Consider the following 23804-nt stretch of genomic DNA (forward strand, 5'->3'; position numbering starts at 1 on the left):
ATTATTTTATTAACACTTGTGTGTATGCTGTGTTTGTGGGTGGACACATGCCATGGTGTGCATAAGGAGGCTGGAGGGGGCAGCTTCATGGAGTTGATTCCTTGCACCTTGACATGGGTTCTGAAAATAGAACTCAGATCCTTAGGCTTGGTCAGCCAGTGCCCTTACCTGCTGAGCCATCTTGACCGGTGCCAAATATCTTCTGATGCTTTCGTGTGTGTGTGTGTGTGTGTGTGTGTGTGTGTGTGTGTGTGTGTGTGTGTGTGTGTGTTTGTTGCTTCAGGTGCAGCTTTGGGGAGGAGGTAGTAATTTAATATTTTTTCAAAAGAGATGTTACACTTTCTCTCTCAGAAAACAGGACAGGATGAAAAGTAAGTGTAACATCTCTTTTGAAGGTTAATCTCCTGTAAAGATAGTGGAATCACAACAATAAAGAACTAACTGCTTATATGCATGGACATGAGGGAAGCCCGGAAATGAGGGAAGCCCTCAGGCATGTGGACAAGAGTGTGCTTTCTGATCCATTTTTATGAAGTTTAAGAGTAGGCAAGACATGAACCATGACTGTAGGAGTCAAATGACAGTTACCTTGGGAGAGTATGTGAGTTATTTACTAAAAAAGAACCAGGGACCCCTTTTTAAGTCATTCTGTTCTGGATTGTGGGTACTTCTGTGTATGTTAAAAACAATGAATTGAGCTATACAGTTAAGAGTTGTGCATGCTACGCTTCCTGAACATATGAACAAAAAAAAGTAAGAAAAATAAATTAGCTTGGAGTTTGGATTTGTTATAGGAGGTAATAGGCAAGTTCCATTGAATTCTCAACAGGAAGTGACTAACAAAGTGACTAACAATGCTTCTAAAATTATTTACCCTGAGGTGACGTGGAGAATGAGCCAGGTGTGCTGCTACATCCAGGTCACATGATCAACATGACTGAGGTGCTTAGAGGACACAAAATAGCCATGATACAGTGGGCCTCCCCCACTTCCTCTTTTTTTAACAGGGAGAGAGATCGTGTGTACGTTTCCCTGAGTACATGTACATATGGGCACAAGCATTCTGCAGCACAGGTGTGGAGGTCAGAGGACAATTTACTAGTCCTTATTCTTAAAAACCTTGTGCTGTGTCTTAGGAGAAGTTCTATGACACCCAGAAAGCCATGGAGTACATTTACAGCATTTTGGAAAATTGAGTCCGAACTCAGTTCTGACCTGCCGTTCACTGGCTCTGGGACTTCAAGCATGCCACTTAACTTCCTGAGCTTTCTCTCTCAAGTGACAGTGACAGCTGCCATCTTTGTTGAGAGGATTGAGAGCTACAGTATATAGATTATAGTACAACACAGTAGGCCTTCAGTAGATGGACCCTTTTTAAAGCTTGTAGCTTTGAAAAAAGAAGCAATACTTTTCTGTAATAGCACGTGACTTCAGTGATCTCATAGTCACTGGCTCTATGATTTTAAGTAGATTACTTCATTTCTTTGAGTCACAATCTCATCTGAGAAAAGGGAGGGAAGGAGTAGATTACCTTGAGAGTGTTACGGTAACTAAGTGAACCTAGTAAGTATCTATAGTCTGGTCCAAGACAGCCATACTTCGTAAATGAAAGACTCACTTCTCTTGACTGTAATGGGGCAGACAAGTATGTGGATCTAGGAGTGAAGCCGAGTAAGAAAGGAGCCTGGAACAGGGTAGAGAAAGAAGAGGCAAATTGTTACAGTTTGATTGTGTGTATGTGTGGGGGAGAAGCAAGAGTTTCACTATGTAGTTCTGGCTGGTCTGGAACTTGCCTTGCCTAGACAAGGCTGGCCTTGAACTCAGATCCACTTGCCTTTCTAGTGCTGGGGTTAAAGCTGTGGGCCATTAGACCCAGAATAGTGTCTCAGTCACTGTTCAGTTGCTGTGAAGAGACACCATGACCAAGGCAACTGTTATAAGAAAAAGCATTTAGTTGGGAGCTTGATTATAATTTCAGAGGTTTAGTCCATTATCATCCTGGCAGGAAGCAAGGTGGCATGCAGGCAGGGCACTAGAGCAGTAGCTGAGAGTTATGTCTTAATCCATAGGCAGAGAGAGACTTTGTACTAGGAATGGGCTTTTGAAACCTCAAAGCCCATTCCTAGTGACACACTTCCTCTAACAAGGCCAGACGTCTGAACCCTTCTAATGCTTTCAAATAGTGCCACTTCCTAGTGACTAGGTGTCCAAATGAATGCACCAGTGGGGGCCATTCTTATCAAACAACCACAGCAGAGTTCTCAAAGGAAAAAAAAAAGACAAGGAAATGTGAGAAGAGAAGGAAATATTTTATATATTTTGACCTTGTACAAAGTATTGATTCCTTTTTTCTTTGTATAAAATGTAAGTAATACAAGCATATTTTTAAATTTTATTAATGCTAACACAAAGGTCTTGCTATAGCTTTAAGAAAATATATTATTTGGGGCTGGTTAAGAGCTCTTACAGAAGACCTGAGTTTGATTCCCAGTATCCATATGGAGCAGTTTAGAAGTTCCTTTATTTCCGGTTCCAGAGGCATCCAACGCCTCTCTGGTCTCTTATAGCACCTGTGCCTCCCTACACAGACACACATGTGCACATAATTAAAAGTCAAAATAAGTATTTAAAAATGCTCTGGGGACTGGTGGTATTGTTCAGAGTACTTAGCATGAATAAGGCCCTGGTTCAATCCTCAGTGGTGCGGGTGTGGGCACTCGTGGGCGCTTGCACAAGCATACACACACACACATGCACACACAACACACACACACACACACACACATACACAAGCACACACACACATACACACACATACACACACATACACAAGCGCACACACTCACACATACACACACAAGCACACACACACACTCACACATACACACACACACACTCACACATACACACACACTCACACACATACACACACACTCACACACACTCACACACACTCACACACACGCGCACACACACACACTCACACACACACACTCACACACACACACTCACACACACACACACACTCACACACACACACACACACTAAGGGCAGGAGTGAGAGTGGAAGAGGATCATAAACAATGCAGTATTTTAAACAGTCTGTAGTAGGGTTGGAAAGATGGCTCAGCTGCCCTTGCTGAGGAACCAGGTATAGTCCCAGTACCTATGAGGCAACTTACAACTGTCTAAACTCCAGGATCTGACAGTTCCGAGGCTCTGTGGGCACCAGGTACATATGTGTTACAAATATATACAAGTTTGCAAAACATTCATACACATAAAAAAAAAAAACAAAAAACAAAAACAAAACCAGATCATTAGTAATAGGTTTTCCTTTTCCCGCCCTTCCGCCTCCATAAGTTTCTCCACCCATGCAGTAAGCCAGATCAATCCAAATTGAAAAACTATAACTGGTTTATTTGAGCAGAGCAACTCCTGGGTGGGTTCTCCAGTCCCAGAGATAGAGGCCAAAGAAGTTGTGCCCCCAAATGAAAGCAGGGAGATTTATGGGTTGTAGATGAGGAATGATGACGGGTCCACCACTGGGTTTGTGCCCACGCATGCTCAAACCGAGCACTTTGGCAGGGACTTGTGCAGCTGGCAAGTTCGAGGGGGGGGGGTCCCTTCCCACAGTAGCCTCCTAGAATGCGGAACTGGACTTTTGGGCACCTTCCCTTTGTTCAGAGGCTCTCTGAGCAGGTGGGGTTTGGAGAGACAGGAATGGGGCTGTCTGGATTGCTGGAGCAGCTGGAGGTTCCAACTGAACAATCAGCAGAGTGATAACTTGGGTTTTGGGTTTTGATGGGTGTCAGTGGTGGACAAGCTTCTCTCTCTCCTTCCTCCCTCCCTCCCTCCCTCCCTCCCTCCCTTCCTTCCTTCTTTCCCTTTCTTTTGAGACGGGGCTCACTATATACTCTGACTGGCCTGGAATTCACTATGTAGCCCAGGCTGACCTTGAACTCACAGAGATCCACCTGTCTCTGCCTCCCGAGTGCTGGGATTAAAGGTGTGCGCCACCATGCCTGATGTGGGCAAGTTTCTCAGCTAAGGCGATTTAATTTGCAGCACATTGCTAAGAATATTACTATATTCACATTTCGGAGTTGTATTGTTCAGAATGCTTGAACCCTTAGATGTTGACTGTGACAATTTCTGAGTCTTGGAGTAGTAGAAGGTTTCTTTTGCAATTTCTGAGGTTGAAACATAGCTGTTAACTCCTCAATGCTGTTTAGGCTTGTGGAAATGAAACCCATAATCGCCCTTCTCTTACAGATATTCCGAGTGGTGTGCATCTGTTTGGGTAACCCACCAGAGACCTTCACCTGGGAATATCGAGACAAAGATAAAAATTACCATAAGATTGGCCCCATCACACCCTTGCAGTTTTACCAGGAACACGTGAAGCCACTCTTCAATATGGAAGATAAGGTTAGAGGCTGGTACCAGCTTTCAAGTGTTTGTTGTTTACACACAGGGTATAAGATTTCCAGGTTAAAATGCTCATCTGTCAAACTAGATGTTAAAGACACTTTTTGTTTTCCTTCTCTAAAGTTTGTATGCACCTAACAAAAGTAGGCACACCAGGATCACTTTCCCCTAGTGTTTCTCTTCAGAGAATTTCTGACTCTAGGCCAAGAGCCAGCTTATTCCTACATCCCCAACCTTCTTCCCTGTAATGTAGGGTCCAGATCAATCTCAGGACAAAGAAAAATGGTGGTATATTGGATGTTGCATATAGGCTCAGAGCACCCTAATCTGGCCTTTCTGGGAACTTTCTTGTTAAAGGAGGCGTCGTCCACTCTTGGCTGTTCTTCCTTCTTCTGCGTTTGCCTAGCAGGATGACCAGGATCTCCTTCCTTGATGGGCTTTTTGACCCTCTTCCAAGAAAATTGCATTGCTTGAGCCTCTCTTACACTTTGAGCAAGGGCCTGTGGCAATGTTCCATGATTGGCACCTTATGTATTCTATGCAGTATGACAATTAATTTGGGGGCGGTTTTTCCCAGTAGGGAAGACAAGTAGAAACAGCTCTCAAGTGTGTTCTTTGTGCTAATTAGAATATGCAGTACCTTTCTTTATATGTGTTTGGCCAGTTTTTGCTTGTTACTTTTACCTTGTGGCTGTAGTGTTTATTCTTGTAGTTGGAGGTGATGAGTTTGTAACCATAGCAACCTAGCAGGGAGGGTTGTGTCTTGCTTGACATCCTTGGTCTTGTGCTCTAATACACATGTTCTTGATCTCAAAAGATTTGTTTTGTGAATGACCCACGGCCTCAGCACAAGTACAATAAATTGTACACAGTAGACTACTTGAGCAATATGGTTGGAGGGAGAAAAACGCTGTATAACAACCAGCCCATTGACTTCTTGAAAAAGATGGTTGCTGCCTCCATCAAAGATGGAGAGGTTAGTACGGCCTTACGTTTCTGTGTCTCCCACATGGGGTAACGTAGCTGCTGCTTTCCTCTCACTGTTTGGTTCATGTTGACTCTCTTCTATTTCTAGGCTGTGTGGTTTGGCTGTGATGTTGGAAAACACTTCAATGGCAAGCTGGGCCTCAGTGACATGAATGTGTGAGTGCCCGGAATTCAAATAGAAAGTTCTTTGTGGGTTGTTGCTGTTGGAGTGCACTCGTGTGCGAAATGCCTCTGCTGAGGTTCATCAAGACACTGAGGTTGGCCTAAGGGTGGGTCTTTCTCTGCATCTGTGAAGTTGTGGCTCCTGGCAGAGACTGCGCATGTGTACCTGCTGTAACCCAGGAAACCAAGATCGTGCTAGAGCTGTGTTCCTAAGATGCTGGCCTATGTGGAAAGACACTGAACATGCAGTGGGTCGTCGGGAAAGCTGCTCGGCACATTTGGGTGTAATGAGAGACTTTCCAGAGCTCTTTAATGATCTTTCTTTAAATGCTTCTCCTACTTTGATGCCTTATATATTTTCTCTTCAGGACAAGCTGGTTTAGTTTATATATTTACTTGAAATCATTCTCCTTCATCTTTGGTGACATTGAAGGTTCATTTCTAAGCTGAATCAGATAAGGTTCCTTGGTTTTAAAATATATCATTTTAGGGACTAAAGAGATGGCTGAGCAGAAAGAAGACCTGAGTTCAGTTCTCAGCTAATGTCAGACAGTTCACAGCCACCTGTAACTCCAGCTCCCGGGGTTCTGATGCAGACATGTGGCATATACTCTCACAGGCACACAATTGCAATCTTTACAAAATCATTTTATATTTACAAAATCATTTTATATTTACCCATAAATAAATGTTACTAGTAGGAGTAATGTCTTGATATTTAACAAAAGGAAAGGAACTTCTAATGGTGACACTTTGTGGTTTTATATTTGAAATTAGTCTCCAATGCTTTAGCATTTATATGTTTAAATGTCACATTCAGAGCAAAGTGGTGGCACTGACCTGTAGTCCCAGCACTTGGAGAATGGAGGCAGGAAGGATCAAGAGTTCAAGTCAAGCTCTGCTATATAGTGAGTTCAAGGTCAGCCTGGGCTACCTACATAAGATCCTGCCTATAAAGTAATTAATTCCACAGTCAGTGGTTTGATTCAGTAACTGGGAGGGTCTATCAACTTGAAAGAGACCATTTTTTATAACAAAGAAGCGATTTTAAAAGCTTTCATTTTTTTAAAAGAAGTTTTCTTGCCTAGCATGGTGGTGCACAGCTTTAATCCCAGAACTCAGGAGGCAGAGGCAGGTGGATCTCTGAATTAGAGGGCAGTCTGGTCTACAGAGTGAGTTCTAGGACAGTCAGCTATGTAGAGAGACCCTTTCTCAAACAAAAACAAACAACAACAACAAAAAGAAACCAAAAACAAACAAAAAAGAAATTAAGTTTTCTTTTCAGAGTGACAGTACAAATTGAACTCGTCAGCGTTTATTATTGAGAGTTTATTTGGTCGTCTTCTATTGTCCTGCACACCATAGTGACATAGGAGTCCACTGATAGTGGTTCTGTGTGTGCCGGTGCTCTGCAGAGCCACTCCTCTGGAGCTGGCAGGCTCAGTGTCCTCATAGAGTCACGCTGGCTACACGCTCCTTAGTTTACTTTGTCGTTGTTTTTACAGCTATGACCATGAGTTAGTGTTTGGTGTCTCCTTGAAGAACATGAATAAAGCTGAGAGGTTGGCCTTCGGTGAGTCACTCATGACCCACGCCATGACCTTCACTGCTGTCTCAGAGAAGGTAAGTCCCCAGCATGCCACTGATTGATTGGTCCATTGATGTACAAGTGGATCCACGTGCTCCTGCGACTGTCAGTCCAGCAGAGCCGTAGGCACTTTGTATTTGATTTCTGTTGAACATTAGCTTCCAAATAAGATGTTCCTGTTTCACTTGGTGTTCGGCTCTGTGCTCAGTGGTAATAGAAACAATAACATACTGTGAGAATGAAAATTTGGGCCAGCAAGAAGCAAAGAGGTAACTTCTTTTCTGTAATTTGGAGGGTTACTAAAGGAACCTAGGAAAAGATGTAAGAAAATGAAATAGGCCCTTAGAGTAAGCATCTTGATGGCCTTGCTCAGACTCACTTTCTTTGCATTGGTCAATCACATACACAAGTTACTGTCATACACAATAATTTGTGGCCTCCATGCCCATCACTGGATTTATACATAGCTGTAGGAAATGGGATGCAAATGCTTTGAGATCTCTATGAATGATGGTACTGCTGTTTCTTGGACCCTTTCACAAATAAGCTCCGTTCTAGGCTGTGGAATGGTCAGGGAACACAGAAAAGAGAAGACTTGAGCTATGTTGGCTCTTTACCCTCACAAGCAAACGTGTTCTATCTCCGGAACCATCCCCAGAAAGGCACTCACAGGCTAGCTACCTTACCTAAATTACTTTAGGAAATCTTTTGTGGTTGTTTTTGCTATGTTGCCCACTAGATTCATGATCACTAAAGCATTTAGAAATACCTGGCATATTGTTATGTGCCAGACTTTCTTAACCATTCTCTCAGAAGTCCTGCTATTTCTGAGCTGTTTGTCTGAATTGTTGTGTGTGCTCCCTAGGCAAACTGAGGGTGATAGGGTTTTCATTGTGTACTTTCCTCCCATCCCTTCCAGCTACTTCATTTGAGAGTATTCTTTTGACCTCACAGTGTTCCAGAACCTTGTGCTCTCTTATTCACATCCAGATCTTAGCTGGCTGTAGTGGTGCACTCCTGCAGTCCCAGCCCTGAGGAACCTGAGACAAGAAGACTGAGTGCTAGGTCCCAGTTTGCTCTATATCTCAAGACTCTGCCTCAAAATGGAAAAATTCTAACTCAAACCTACTCTTAGAGGTTTAACTACATTTCTATAAGTTGTAGGGTTTGGTCTTTAAGTAATAAGACTCTTAGATGTTCTGACTTTTTTCTGAATTCGAGCGCAGTTGGTGTGTAAAGTACCCTGAACTAATTAGGTAGCCAGTACTCATTCCTGATCCTCATGTGCTTTCCCTAAGTTGGTACAGAAGGGGAGGTCTTCAGCCAGGGAGCTATTTTCTTCATCATTATATCTTCTCAGCTCTATAGGTAGAGAGGTCGCCACACCAAGATACAGCAGATGTGTGGAGTACATCGCTGTTGCCTTTGCAGATTAAGAAAGCATGCACAGCATGCAGCGGTACATTCCTACACATAATTTTTTTCTTTAAAGGAAAACATTTGCCAAGCACTGTAGCTCATGCTTGTAATTCTAACATTCAGGAGATAGAGGCAGGAGGATTGCCATGAGTTCGAGGCCAGCCTGGCTATAGTGAGAGACCTTATCTCAAGAAAGAGAGAGAGAAAGAAGAAAGTTTTCTTCCCTACCAGTACGAGTTTTTGATCACTAAAACAAGTTTGAACTATATTTTAATAATCATACTGAGGTAAATGCACACTAATGATATATTCCTAAAATGTCCTTCTGTGTTGATGATTTATTTAATGGAATCTCGATGAAGCAGGACCCTGTATCATTCGATTTGTACATGATCTAGAGGACAACTTGACCTAGGTCATACAAGAATGTGCTGGGAAGATAGAGAACAGCAGACATTGTCAGACTTTGACAGGTGAACAGATGTGGTTGTAACAGTGATGTTTCAGAGGAAGAGAAGAGGGATTGCAGTGGGTAGGGTAGAGGGCAGAGCAGACATTTAACAAGCTGGGAGCATGGCTAGTTTGGCATTATTAGCACAGGTATTGGATGCCTGTGGGTTGGTTTGTTGGCTCAATCTGAGATCTGAGAAACTTGGTAGGAGTAGAGTGTTGGGGTGGGCAAAGCCAGAGGAGATGGACTCCCACGTGGGTGACACTCACCGGGCAGGGATGTGCAGGTGGGAGCCTTCAGTTGAAATGATTGGAAGATGACACGAGGGTCAGAGCCTTTCTCAGGCCGCAGAGATGGGGACTGTTCTGACACCAGCAATGTCCTGGGGAAACACAAGGAAAACTTTCCCAAATAGAGCCTGTCTTTTGTCCCTCTCTGAGTCTCTAATAAAGACTGAATGAGCGTTTTGGTGAGTGTCACTGTCTCTTTAAGAAGATGAACACTGGGCTTCGTTTATGAATGAAGACACAAGAGAGAGGACAGCTGGACTGGTATGAGATTGCTCTTTTTATTTCTGCTTTGCCGTTCAATCTCATATTAAATTCAGTATTCATGTAACTGAATCAGTAAGAACACACTGGGAGGGTATCATGACTTAGTTTCCTTAAATAGAAAACTGGGTAGCATAGTTTTGTTTTGCTTTTTAAAAAACTTTGATCAGGTCTTAGAATCTTTCCTAAAATGAATGCAGTGGGCTGCCTTTCAAAGAATGTCAGTGAAAGCAGGAGTTCGGGGACAGCTTTGGGCTTTGAGGGGTTGCTTCTCTCATTCCGCCTTTGCTTGGCTCCAGAGAGCCAAAGAAGTCAGGCTGTGTATCAGGTACTTTACCCACTGAGCCCTCCAACTGGCTCCATGTGCCTTTTCTTTTCTGTATAGAATAGAAAATAAAGGAGGCGGTATCGGGGAGGGGATGGCTCAGTAGTTAAGAGAGATTATTGCTCTTTAGAGGATGAGATTTTGTGTCCCAGCACCCATGGTTGGGGGCTCAGAAACTAACTAGCTGCCTGTCACTCCAGCTCCAAAGGGTCTCACACCTGCTCGCCTCCAAAAGCACCCACACATATGTGTGTACCCGCGCACATGCACACACACATAAATAATTTATAGGTCTTTGAAACAATAAAGGAGGTAGTGTTTCTTATTTTATTTTATTTTTACCCCCAAGAGATTAAAATTCCACTAATATTGGAGTGTCCTCTTGGTGACATAAGGCCCTGCCTCTGCAGCCTGAGATGACCTAAAGTGACATGACGCCAACTAAGAGAATCTCATTTCACACTGTCCACTGTTGTTCACTTTCTGGCAGGATGATCAGGATGGTGCATTTCTGAAATGGAGAGTAGAGAATTCCTGGGGTGAAGACCATGGCCACAAAGGTAAGGTTCAACCATGGACTCAGCAAACCTGGGGTCTGCTGCACTCTGCCTCTCCAGGTGGAAAGCTGTCCCAGTGTAGGGGTTTGTCAGTACTCATCCCTCTAGCTCAGCTGTTGTACAGGAGAATAGCAGGTTCTTGTTTGCCTTGAGGTTCCCATGGCCTACATGTACCAAGACCAACATGTGTTGTTGTTTGTTCCAAACCCCACTGACTCTGCAGGACTGTAACAGAACATCTTGGTCAAATGGAAGGTAGTGAGCCCTCTGCAGTGTCCTTGGTGTGTGTCATTTTATACATTTTTGTCTCTGTACCAGCATATTAGAGAAAGAAGCCTTCCAAGGGGAAGAATGGAATTGGCAAAAAGAAACTTTCTGTAGGGATCTCTTAGGATTCTCTTAAGTTATGAAGCCTAAAGTTACCATTTAAAACTTTTTTATTCTGCAGTCCCAAGCCCTGGTAGAATAAGTTACAGTGGCAAGGCTAAACAAAATAAGTAGGTACATACAAGTTGTAGGAAAATGTTAAATATGGATAACTGAAAGAAAAGATCTCTAACTGACCACTGATTAATAATTGGGAATGTGGGCTGGAGAGATGGCTTAGCGGTTAAGAGCACTGACTGCTTGCTCTTCGAAAGGACCCAGATTCAATTCCCAGCACCCATATGGCAGCTCACAACTGTCAGGGGATCCTCACACAGACATACACACAGACAAAACACCAATCAATGCACATGAAATAAAAATAAAGAAACTATTAAAAAAATAGTTGGGAATGTTCTTGGAAACCAGGAGATTGTTTTGTTGATATATAAAAGCTTTTTAAAGGCTGTTTTTATGCTTTAAATTTTAGAGTTTCAAGGTGAAAATGGGGGCTGGGAATATAGCTCAGTGGTAGAATGCCTGCTTAATGGGCACAAGACCCTACCTAGTGAGTCCTCAGTATGGACAGAGCAGGGAGGGTGAAGGAGGGGGAAAGAAGGGGAAGCCAGGTGCAGTAGCAGTCAGCTGAGCTGAGAAGCAGGAGTGGGAGAGCTCAGCCAGTCTGGGCAACTCAGTGAGGCCCTTTTTCAAAGCAGAGTCCCCCAAGTGGCCTGGGGATATAGCTCAGTAGGAGAGTGCTCACCTATGCACAAGGCCCTCCCTCCTTAGGTCAGTCCCCAATGTCATAAACAAAGGCAGTAGCTAGCTGTAGTCACATGCGATAGGACCACATGCATGTGTGGATTGGTGGTATTTTGTGGCCAGCTCTTTCTTGTCGTCTGTCTTCCGTACTTTTAGAGAAAACTATTGGTGAAATTATTAAGGTCACTCCATGTAGTTAAAAGGGAGGTTTATTTTGTGGGGTAACTTACAAGTAGAGAGATAGGTAGGTTGAAGGGTCTGGGAAAGGTGTGGCACAGTCTGGCGGTATTCTCTAGAGAACTCTGCTCAGTCTACCTCCAGCATCCAGGGTTCTCTCTCGGCCTTGCCTTGTAGGCGTGACCGTTACCGAAGCCTCAATGGGGCTTAGAACTTCCAGATCAAAGCTGGAATGGCTACCCACTACATCTCCTCCTTTTGTCTAAATAAGAAGGTTCTAACCTAATACAAGACTATGTACAAAGAAATGGTTATCAAATATTGTCCAGGAGTAATGAGGGATAATGACCTCGATAAGATGGAACTACAATCAATGCGAACAATATCAAGCAAGAAACACATACTAAAATCCAGAGAAGTCTAGAGAGTAAGTAAATGGCATGTTACAAAGATCATCCCAAAAGGTGTCCTAAATAACCTAAATCTAATACTTAATATGTTCTATCTAAGATATTATATATATACTAAGTTGTAACTATAACTGCTAGTCTTTAATCCCATCAAAGACCTGAGAAGGAATATAATGGTACCTGAGAAATGGAAGATGGATGCAAGCAACTTTTGGGAATCTTGCAAGAGTAGACAGAGACAGCTGGCAGCCTGGACAGTCACCTAATGTTTCTCAGCATTGTTGGTGCATTCAAATTGGCTACAGGCCTAGAGTATCTGACAGACCATTTTCAGATGCAGGAATTCTGAAAGACCATCTTAACCCTGTCTTGGTAGAGTTCAGAAGTCACTTTTCTTTGTATCCCACTTGTCCAGAAGGACAGCACTCATATTGTCAGCAGTTGAGGCAAGGGCAGTTCTTTGCCCAGTAGGCCATTTTGTACCAAGAAGACAAACTTCCAATGGAAATGTCTTAGAAGCCCAACATTCTCTTGGGATCAAATTGGTACTGTCAGGAGCAATTGTGTCTCACTTCAACAGAATTCTAAGTTATTTAAATGCCATATTCTCTAGGTTTATGAAGTGTTTGAAGATTACCTGTCCATCTGACCTATGTATCTATAAATCTGGATAACCTAACTAACGTAACTATAGAGATGACAAGCATAGGTGACTATAAATCTATAAGTCTTATCTACCTAAACAACCTAAGGACTAAGGCTTCATGTAAACAAGGTAAACAGTCTATAAGCAAATGTACGGTAAAGGACAATGACTTCAAAATTGTGACAATACACAAGATATTTATAATAGAGGTAGGAATGTATAGCGCAATAAGCAATATGACAATAATCTTATATATCAATATATAGAATACCTTAAACAAGTAGAACATACATACAGTATAACATATAAATTTATATTTGTATCAATATACAAATATTTTAAATAAGAGTAGAAATATATGTACATTATAACAAATATAGTTCTGTATTTGTATCAATATACAAATTATCTTAAACAGGAATTTAAAAATAGTTTACTTTTGTATCACATATAAGAATCCATAACAGTGCAAATTGTAGTGCGAATTATCTATTTTACTGAATTTGTTTACTAGTATATACAATAATCTACCATAATATCTTATACCTATCCATTCCATTTCTTCTTTTTCCCTTTTTTTGAGACACTTTTTCTTTTCTTAAAGAGAATGCTGAGTCTAATATTTTCTTCCACCCCCAACCCTAGAACCATCATCCATAACCCTGAGAAATATGAAACCTTAGGGATAAGGGGCATCATTTTCTAAGAATTGCTTCCTGCTCTTTAGGGGGTGATGGTATCTCTGTTGGATACTGTAAGAAAGCTCAGATAGTTAAATCCCAGTTAGACTAACTGTAGATTCCGCAGCAAGTCTCAGAGTAATGCGTAAGATTGTCTAAAATTCTGGCAAGAAGTGTAGTATGATGATGATTACCATGACATCATTCTGGATTGGGTAGAGTTGTTGTTGGGGCCCCATCTTCCTTCTGGAGACTTTAGAGATTGCTATTGGAAAAACTTACTTTTTAAATAAAAATGGAAAGTTTGGATTTAAAGATGACATGACATGTAAGAAAGAATTCCGAGAAATCAAGAGTAAGCATGGGGAGAATTAGAATCTTGAAGACAATGATCCCTTTTTATTGGTTTCCTGTTGTCCCACACCAGAGGGCTCTTCTGATATGGGACTAAAGAATCTCTCAACCTTTTCTTTTAGCAATATGCTTGGTTTTAGAGAAGGAGTGAGCCAATTTTATCTCCAAAGTCAGCTTGGTTTATAATTGAATTGGAACCACAACTTTTAGAAAACATTAACCACATAGCCTATTAGACTAGTTATAAGAATGAAAGGTGTGAGTGTGTAAACCAGAGATACAAGATAGACACTTAGAACCAAGCTTAAGCACACATCTCATCCAACAGGAACCAAGCAGCTCAGAAGAAGGGAGGGTTGATCTCAGCCTTCCTTGCTGGGGCACTGTTTGTGTAGAATAGTGACTTTCCAACTGTGTTCTTTGGAATGCTTATGTCCAAGGCTGGAAGCTGAAGGAGGTGAGGAGGTTGGAGATGACCTGATGGTGCTTCTCTTGCTCATATTTGGAGACTGCCTGAGATTAGCCGAGGAACTTGGCTTGAGGTTGACAGAACTTCAGTGTCTAACTGAGCAGCATAGCCCAGTCTGTCTATGATGGCCAGCATCTGAAGACTGTTAACTGTCCTTCCAACTCTCTTCCTTCTCCTTGTGAAAATGATCACTGGTAGATTTTGGTTAACCGTCTCTGGAGACTGTGTGAAGTCCGGCAGCTCTGTGTTTATATAAACAAATACAAGCCCTGCTAGTACACTTCTGTCAGTATTTGATAATCACATGTCCCTCTTCTATGATTCTGTAAGTTTTAAGTTCGCTGTTATGAATTACAATGCAGTGCTTTAAAAAGTATGTTTTCTTATTGGGTAAATTTCATGTTACTACAAATACAATTGGCTTTAAGTGTTGAGTAGAGGCTTTAAGCCTTAACAAAGCTAGCAAAAAGTGAAGGTGACTCTGTTAAATCTGTAAGTCAGTGATAGTTAAGAAATGGATGTAGCATGTCTTTATACTGCCAGCCAGCTCCCAAATAACGATATGGAGACGAAAGCTTGGTCATTACCTTAGGCTTATGCCACTAGCTGTTATAACTTAAATTAACCCATTTATATAAATCTATATCCTATCAAGTCACATTACCTCTCTTCAATTTTGCACCTCCTGTTACCTCCCCGTGTCTTGCACATGCCTAGATTCCTCCTCCTCTTCATTTTTCTCCCCAGAAATCCCACCTATACCTCCTGCCTAGCTACTGACTGTTCAGCTTTTTATTAGGCCAATCACAGCAATACATTTTCACCCATTGTACAAATATCCCACAACAAATGAACACTTATGTTATTGGCAGGGGAGATGCACAAAGATGGTTTCCCAGAGCGAGGCTCATCCTTTGTACTCCAGTGTTGATCCCTGTAATTTCCCCAAATGCAGAAAACTCATGTGCATAATCTGTAGCAGTTGGGACTGTGTTCATGCATCTCCCATTTTAATTTTTTAAAAAAGAAAGGGATGCTTATATTTAAAAGGATTGGATTACTTGTAGCAAACCTAAAATACTGGGTTCAAGTCATTTTCACTTGCTTCAGGTGAACGTCTCTGGCTCCTGTCTCATCTTTGTAAATGGGGTTTCATCCAAGAGAGGGCCTAAAGTTACAGCTTGCTTTTTTAGCATTTTCATTCTGTGATGTCACTGGGTTTTAGGTATAAGAAAGGGTGGACTCTCCTAAAGCTAGGAGAGTGTTCTGTTTTGTGTGGTTACTACTCTGAAGCCAGAGGATTCTGGCCCTTTGCTAGTTTTCCCTTCGGTTGGACCCTTGTGCCCTGTGCAGTGCAGGTTTAACCTCTCAGTCCCATAGCCTCTGTTATGTTGAGAGAACCAGGGTCTTCATGCTCACACCCTCTGGAATCTTCGCTGTTTAGCGAAGGCTAAATACTGTTTTGGTTGTTGTTCTCAAATAGCTAAAATGCCTGAGATTGTAGAGCCTCAAAGATAAGAGATTGAACTGGGGATGGGCAAGTAATAGTTCATTCAAAGCCAGAATAAATAACTCATATGTGTTTCTTGGTAATGTCCTTTTTGACTTACCAAGAAGGAAGGAAAACATGATCTGATTTTATTGGCACAGTTGGCCTGGCCTTTGGAGAGCACCAGTGTTTATTCTGCTGACAATGTATGTTTACTCCAGCAGGGTCCTCCTGTCATCCTGGTGAGCATTGGTGGGCCCTGGGGAGCCAGGCCTTGTAATTTGTGTGAAGTGGGACCCTGGAGTCTTGTTTCTGTAGACACTGTTAACAGTTTGTTACTGTTGTCTATGGGATTTTTGTCTGTTAAGATCCATGATTCTGAAAAGTGGCTTTGGTAAGCTAGAGGTAAACAAGCAAAGATACGTAGGCAGACTGTCCTTGCTCTCTGCCCTGGTCTGGCTTCAGTCTTCTCCACTGGTCATGTTCCTGGCATTTCCCACCCAGAGACTGCAGAGTAAATCAGATAATGTATTTCACAGACTGGGCAGAGGCTCCTTCTGACCAAAAGAGACAGAAGGAAGATTTGGGTCTTGCCTTGCTGTACCAGCTGGGCTACTTGATGCTGGTGAGTGTGAGTGTTCAGTGTTCACAGACTTGCTGTGCTACAGAGAATACATGGAATGACTCATGTCAAGCAGGCATCCCACACAGGTGCTTTCTTCCCTTGCTTGAAATGCTCGCCTCATTTGATCCTCGTATCAGAAGTGGATCTCATAGTGAGATAAGGAAAAAGACTGTGGGATTTGCCACCTTATTTTAAAAAGGTGATCTGATAAAATAGTTTATAAGCTGTTTAGAAGTTTAAGTTCGAGGAAATAGTGCTGAGGGAAGTGGCCTATACTGTAACCCTAGCACTTGGGAGGTGAAAGAAGGAAGATTAGGAGTTCAAGGCCATCCTGTGTCATATGAGACCCAGTATCAGCCCTTCCCCCAAAATAATAGAGGAAATCGCCGCTAGTTCCTCTCATCCTTAGTCAGAAATTTATCTGAGAGAGCGTAGTTTTTAAGCCAGAATGACTGCAGGCCCTTAGTGGTCTGTGACGGAGCCAAAATCAGAACCCAGCCTGACATGACAGCAGAGCTGGTTTTCCTGACTGCCAAGCTGTGCTTTCTCTGAATTTCTGTTTTGGAAACATCTGGCCCAGTCACAAGACAGTGCATGATTATGGCACTTATGCTTGAATGCTTGGTCATTCAGACCATTCCCAGTTCTCTCTCTCTCTCTCTCTCTCTCTGCCTTGAGCTTGTTGTCTCAAGCTGGAGTTCTCAGCTACGGCTTTAGCACCTTGCTCGCCTGCTGCCATGTTCCCTACCATGATGGTCATGAATTCTAACCTGAAACCACAAGCCCCAGATAAACTCTTCTGTAACTTACATTGGACATAGTCTCTTATCACAGCAATCGAAAAGTAACTAAGACAGTGATCGATCTTTTATTTTTTTAAAGATGTATTTATTTATTATGTTTACAGTGTTCTATTTGCATGTACACCTGCAGGCCAGAAGAGAGCACCAGATCTCATTATAGATGGTTGTGAGCCACCATGTGGGTACTGGGAATTGAACTTGGGACCTCTGGAAGAGCAGTCAGTGCTCTTAACCTCTGAGCCATCTCTCCAGCCAGACAGTGATTGATCTTTGGTGACCAGAAACAGTGGCTGAGGGGACATAAGACTATTCTTTGTGGTTTTGAGACAGGGTGTCATATAACATAATTCTTAGTGCTGATTCAGTCTGCTTTCGTGTGTGTGTGTGTGTGTGTGTGTGTGTGTCTGTGTGTCTGTCTGTCTGTCTGTCTATCTGTCTGTCTTGAGGCAGCAACCCACACTGTAGCCCAGGCTGACTTTGAACTCTCAGCAATCCTCCTGTCTTAGCCTTCTGAGTGCTAAGATTACATGAAAAAGTAAAAGAATAATATAACCCTTGAGAGCAGATGGTATTTCCAGTACTGCAAATTCTCTTCATTGGATGAAAATCTGGCTCACACCTTTTAATCCCAGCACTCAGGGAACAGAAATAGGTGGATTTCTATAAGTTCGAGGCCAGCCTGGTCTATAAAGATAGTTCTAGGACAGCCAAAGTTACGCAAAGAACCCTGTCCTGAAAAACAAAACAAAACAAAACAAAATCTCTTAATTTTCATTTTGAGCCAAGATACAATTGTTTTGCATCTTTTAAGTACACGAGCTTTTAAAAATATTTAACCCACATTTTTTATCTTACAAATAAATCTGCCTGTTCCTGATTTCATTTTAGTAAAATATCTAGACTTCCTCCTAAAAAGGAACCCTGTGTTTTCCAGTTAGAGAAACTTCAGCATGTTGGGTATTAATCAGAAAGAAACTTACTTGCTAATTTATATTAATCCTTTAGTATATCCAACATCATGATCAGAGTGTCTTATTAGCCAGATAGCACAGAATTTTGAAAGCAGTATATTCAAAGTTGAGTACAAAATTCAGTGCTTTCCTGTGGTTTTTACTGTGGAAGCAGGTATGCAGCCCACCCAGCAGCACAGCTGATTGCCCTTCTTGTAGGGTGCTACGGCATCTCTGCAGCTGTCAAAGGAAATGAGGAGTAAAGCTTTGTTCAGACTGTACAGGACAGTTACTCAAACTCCGTTTCTGTCAGAGGTGCCCAAGAGAGACCCCTGGATGGCACCTTGCCTTACAAAATTCGGTTTGCTTATGTGTGTATGTTCATTCCACAGCATGGTGTCGAGGGAGGAGTGAGTGTGTGGTTGCACCTGTGTTGTGTGTGAAGCAGTTGAAGCTTATTGAGAGATTGGATGTGTACAGGTTGCACAGGATTGGGGCTGAGCTAGGATTCAGGTCTCATGGATTCCTTAGTCATAGATGACTCTCAGAGAACAACTGGTATTTGCTGATGTGTATAAGGTTCACTTTTGGAGAGTAATTTTATGAGCTAAAGGCAGAGGTCCTTGATCTCCTGGGATTGGTCAAGTTTGTTACTTATGGCAGAGTGTTTCATGTTTCTCCATGACTGGTTGATTTAGCTGCCACCCATCACATCTGGGGAGTTCAGTTCTTTGAGAAGGACTTTTCATTGCTTGTTTTTATTAACTAAATGCCTGAATGACTTGGGCTAAAAACTAGTTCATGTGAGTGGAGTAGAGGACGCACAGGCTGTCGGGTCATGGCGCTTCGTTATTGACCTGGAGAACTCGAGACAGCTACCATTGTGCACACAGGGACACACCACAGGCCCAAGGCTTCAATCCTGTAAGTAGGCGTCAGCTTCTGAGAGAATTCCTCTTGTACTTAACAAAATGTTATGTGTATATTTGTGCAGGTTCCTGTAAAAGAATCTACTTTGCCCTAAAGTATGTTTGTGCTGTTTTAAGGATGAAGGTTTAGCACAGAATCTGGAGCGAGGCTGTGTAGACGCCTCTAGGTGTCTCACCATCCGTTGGCTGTGCATGTGGTGTGGTGGTGTTGAGCCTGAGTGTGACTTTCATCTACAAAGCTGGTGTGTAACTGGTATGTAAAGTGCAAAGGAAGCGCGCCTCTGCCTTGGCTGCTGCAGTTAATGCTCTAGACTGGCGGGTGCAGGAGCATTGGCTCACTCACTTTCTCGTTTGGAAAGGACTGTCTAACTTGGCCATGGTTTTGGCCTCAGAGCTTTGAGAATACAGATCTCAGCATGACTGCTACTACGTCACAGCTCCAATGTGAGCCTGGTTTCGTGAGAAAAGGCAGTGGAGATGGGTAAACCCGGTGCTGAGGGGAAGCCATTAGCAGTGGCATCAACTCCCATTTATCAACGGGATGCAGAGACCCGTGCATAGACCGTGATGGAGTGAATGTCCCCAACCCTCAGAGGAATTCATACTTAATCTCCTGGGACATGCAAACAGGGTTTGAAGAGGGCTGTGATGTGATAGAAGTGGCATTCATGGTGTGCTCCTCAGACTGTGAGATACGGGGCAAATAGACCGAGAAAAGCGAAGAAGGGGGTTTCTCCAAGAGGCAGGCGACTGGAGAGAGGAAGGGCTGGACATGGCACCTCAGTGGGCAGATGTGGGAAGGCAGGCTGAGGTGGCTGAGAAGGTGAGGGTGGAAAGGCTACCTCGGCAGCCAGGGCGTTGGTGTCTGGAGACTGAGGGCCATAGTCAGGGGTGGCAGAGCAGTCAGAGCAAAGGGGAGATGCTCTGGCTTAGATTCACAGGTGGTTTGGAAACTTTAGGAGACTGGGATGCTAACACTGTCCTGTATGCCAAACCAGCATGTCAGCATTGTGTCTTCTGGTCTAGTACAGTGGGGGCCAGGGTGTTGAAGCTGCCATGGTTGAGGCTGTAAGTCCCTCTCCCTCCCTCCCTCCCTCCCTCCCTCCCTCCCTCCCTTCTTCCCCCCCCCTCTCTTGTGTGTGTGTGTGTGTGTGTGTGTGTGTGTGTGTGTGTGTGTGTATGTGTGTGTATGTATGTGTGTGTGTAACAAACATAGGAATCAGTACAGGGTAACAGAGTGGTGAGGAGGGAGAGTGAACTGTGGGCCTCTTAGGAGTCCTCCAGAAGGAAGCAGCTTTATGGAGGGTAGAGCTTCTTGCCAGGGCTATGGAGAGGCTAGCTAGGAGTTGGTAGCTCAGACAGCAGTTCTTGGCATTTGGAACATGCTTTGGATAAATCAGAGGTGCGTGACCAAGCAGTATGTGGCCTGCCATCCAGGAGACTTACCCTAGAACAAGGAGTGATGTTTGAGGGACAGAGAAAATTTACCTGTGAAATCAGACCCTGGCCTGACCCAGTTACATGTAGTCCAGGCTTGCTCAAGGTCCAGGGAGAGGAGCCTCGAGCCCTGAGGTAAGCAGCTGTCTCTGGGCCACTTAGGGAAGGGCACTTCCTCAGGGTGGGTGCACTTTTGCTTATTGAGTGGAAGCCAGGTATGGTGGCGCACACCTTCAGTCCCACCACTCAGGAGCCAGAGACAGGAGGACCTCTGTGAGTTTGAGGCCAGCCTGGTCTACAGAGTGAGATCCAGGACAGCCAAGGACAGGTAAGACTGTCTCAAAAAAAAAAGAGGGAAAAGTATAAATGGGGCCAGTGAAATTGGGTAAAGGACCTTGCTGCCAAACTTTATACTGTGAGATTGATTCCTGAGATCCACGCAGTCTCCCGCACGTTGTCCTCTGACTCCTACCTCATGGCATGTTTGCACTTTCAAATAAATGTAGTTTAGACACTTTCAAAGATAGCCAAGCAGCCCTTCTTTCTGTGTGCGGTTTTACCATGCCTCACTTTTCCTGGGCCTTGAGCAGGACCACCTTGCCTTCTCCAGCCTTTGTGTCTGAGAAAGGCCATCCGTAATATCCGGCTCTACGGATATCTCATCTGTTATCAGCAAAGGTTCATGACCATGAATATGTCCTCAGCCCAGCCAGACATCTGTGTCTAGTCTGGAGAGAGAAGAAGCTTCTTAGGTCACTGTCCAGAGACAGTCATAGTGCAAGTGGTTATTTGGTTACCTCCCTCTGCCTCTTTATAAAACATTAATTCATTATGAGGGCAAGACAGAGCTCAAGTAATTTATTGCCTCTCTCTTTGTTAAGAGGTTTTTGATTTTTTTTTTTTTTTAATGTGTGTCTTTCTGTGTGTATGTGTGCATAGTACAGGTACCTTTGGAGGCTAGAAGAGGGTGGGTATTGGATCCCCTGGAGCTTGTTACAGACAGTTATGAGCCATCCAGCATGGGTTCTGAGAATTGGGTTCAGGTCCTCTGGAGAAGCCGCGAAGGCTCTTAACTGTTGAGCATCTCTCCAGCCTCTCCTGCTTTTCCTTTAATTTCTCCACACACGTGTTTGTGTGTGTGCACATATGCACAGCCAGCATGTGGAAGGCAGAGGGCACCTTGGAGGATTCCGTTCTCTCCTTCCATGTGAGTTCCAGGCATCACACTCAGGTCACTGAGCTTGGCACTAAGTGCCTTTACCCACTAAGCCATCTTGAGAGCCATCAGATACATGAAGACTTAAAAACGGCCCAGACAGCCCCAAAGAAAGTTGGCAGTTAGCTATCCAAGCTCCAGGAAGGACACGTGGAGGTTGAGAATATAGGTACAGGTTCCAGAAGTATTGTTAGTGTTACTAGTGTTATTACTGAGCATGAACACACAGCCCTGACACTTAGAAGGGAGAGGAACTGGAAAAGCAGTGTGCAGTGCTTTGTAACTACGCTGTTGCACCTCATCCCTTAGGATGCACTCTGCAGGTAGAGACTTCTGAACCTGCAACATAAATTTAACAGGTTTCTCTAGTGGTGTAGATAGCTTTGAAATTACCTCTTCTTCCTCTTCTTAGTGTGTTTCTAAAAATATTTTCTTATAGTAAACTTGAATCATTTGAGTAACTTTTTAAATCAATTAATTAATTATTATACATACAGTATTCTGTCTGCATGTGTCCTTGCAGGCCAGAAGAGGGCACCAGATCTCATTACAGGTGGCTGTGAGCCACCATGTGGTTGCTGGGAATCGAACTCAGGACCTCTGGAAGAGCAGCTGGTGCTCTTTTACCACTGAACCATCTCTCCAGCCCCTGAGTAACTTTTAATAGCCAAAAAAAATCGTAGATCATTTCATATATCTGGGAGAGAACATAGATTACCTCATGGTGTGACATGCTGTTTGGTTACCGTTATGTGTTGGACTGTGTGTGCACAGTGATGCACTGTGTGTGGAACCCTCCATTTGTAGCATAGAAATGACGGAGGATGTCCGTGTAGGTGTGCTGTACTCTTACTTTTCCAAGCTGCCGTGTGTTCTTTGAGGTATCATCGCAGTGGCTGGCTAGCGTTCTGTATGGTGTCTCTCACTCTGTCTTAGACAGTTTGGAACTCGAGACAGGCAGCTTTTGGTTTCCTTTCTGGGAGCCTTGCTGCACCCCTGAGTTAGGTGACAAATTGGCATCCTTAGTTCAGTGCAGTTGGACACACTCACCAGAGCTGTCTCACTGTTTATTATACACAGAGGCTCATTGAGGCCAGCCTCAAGTGTGTGGGCTTCCTGTCTGGTCCTCTCTGTGCTGGGGTTACAGGTGTACACCACCACACCTAGCTTAATGACTTGGGTTTTTTACCATACTTGTTTGTTTTTAAGATTTATTTATTTCATGTATATGGTGCTCTATCTGCATATACACCTTCATGTCAGAAGAAGACAACAGATCTCATTACAGATGATTGTGAGCCACCATGTGGGTGCTGGGAATTGAACTCAGGACCTCTGGAAGAGCAGTTGGTGCTCTTAACTGCTGAGCCATCTCTCCAGCCCTCACCCCTTTTAATGGCAAAATAATAATTAACTACAGATTGTCAGTAAGGTAAAGTATATAGAACAAAAATGACAAAAAACTAGGAAATATTTCTAATTCATAAATGGCAATATTGGAGCTGGAGCTGGCTCAGCAGTTAGGAGCACAGGCTTCTTTCCCAAGGACCTGGGCTCAGTCCTCAGCACCCACTTCAGACAGACACCCCCAGCCACCTGTAACCCTAGCTCCAGGAGCTCCAACCTTCCTCTTCTGGCTCCATGGGCCTGCACTGTGTGTATATACCCTCCTATATACATATAATTAGAAATAAAATAAATAATTAAAACTATGTATTAGCTTAAAAAAAAATGGTAATGTTTTGTTGTTTTAATATAGTCTGCAAGGTTTAAATCTCAGACCCCTGGCAGAGGGTCAGAAACTCAGGTAAGCGCTCCTGTCTGTAAAGCAGCCATCTGGGACTCTTCCATGAGTGAGTCTCAGTACCTGGCTCTGCAGCTTTATTCCAGACCCTGCCTGCCCTTCCCATACGAAGCTCTGAGGCGTTGCCAACTGCTTAGAAATTGCTTGTTTATTTTATTTTATTTGCTCAAAGAATGTAAATAAGCTTAATGCTTAAGTGAAATTGTATCTCTTGAA

General features: G+C 43.3%; 1 protein-coding gene and 1 pseudogene across 1 annotated transcript in view; both read left to right on the forward strand.

The window, feature by feature from the left end:
• The window catches only part of Blmh (bleomycin hydrolase), a 44075-nt gene that overhangs the window by 16305 nt on the left and 3966 nt on the right, over positions 1 to 23804 (forward strand). The window contains exons 7-11 of the mRNA XM_036197195.1: positions 4276 to 4431; positions 5249 to 5407; positions 5507 to 5574; positions 7086 to 7203; positions 10405 to 10474. Of these exons, the coding sequence (XP_036053088.1) occupies positions 4276 to 4431; positions 5249 to 5407; positions 5507 to 5574; positions 7086 to 7203; positions 10405 to 10474 (571 nt within the window). The remainder of the gene's footprint in view (positions 1 to 4275; positions 4432 to 5248; positions 5408 to 5506; positions 5575 to 7085; positions 7204 to 10404; positions 10475 to 23804) is intronic.
• Positions 15193 to 15344, forward strand: LOC118590555 (annotated as a pseudogene).

The sequence above is a fragment of the Onychomys torridus genome, chromosome 8 (genome assembly GCF_903995425.1).
Source record: "Onychomys torridus chromosome 8, mOncTor1.1, whole genome shotgun sequence".
Taxonomy (NCBI): Eukaryota; Metazoa; Chordata; class Mammalia; order Rodentia; family Cricetidae; genus Onychomys; species Onychomys torridus.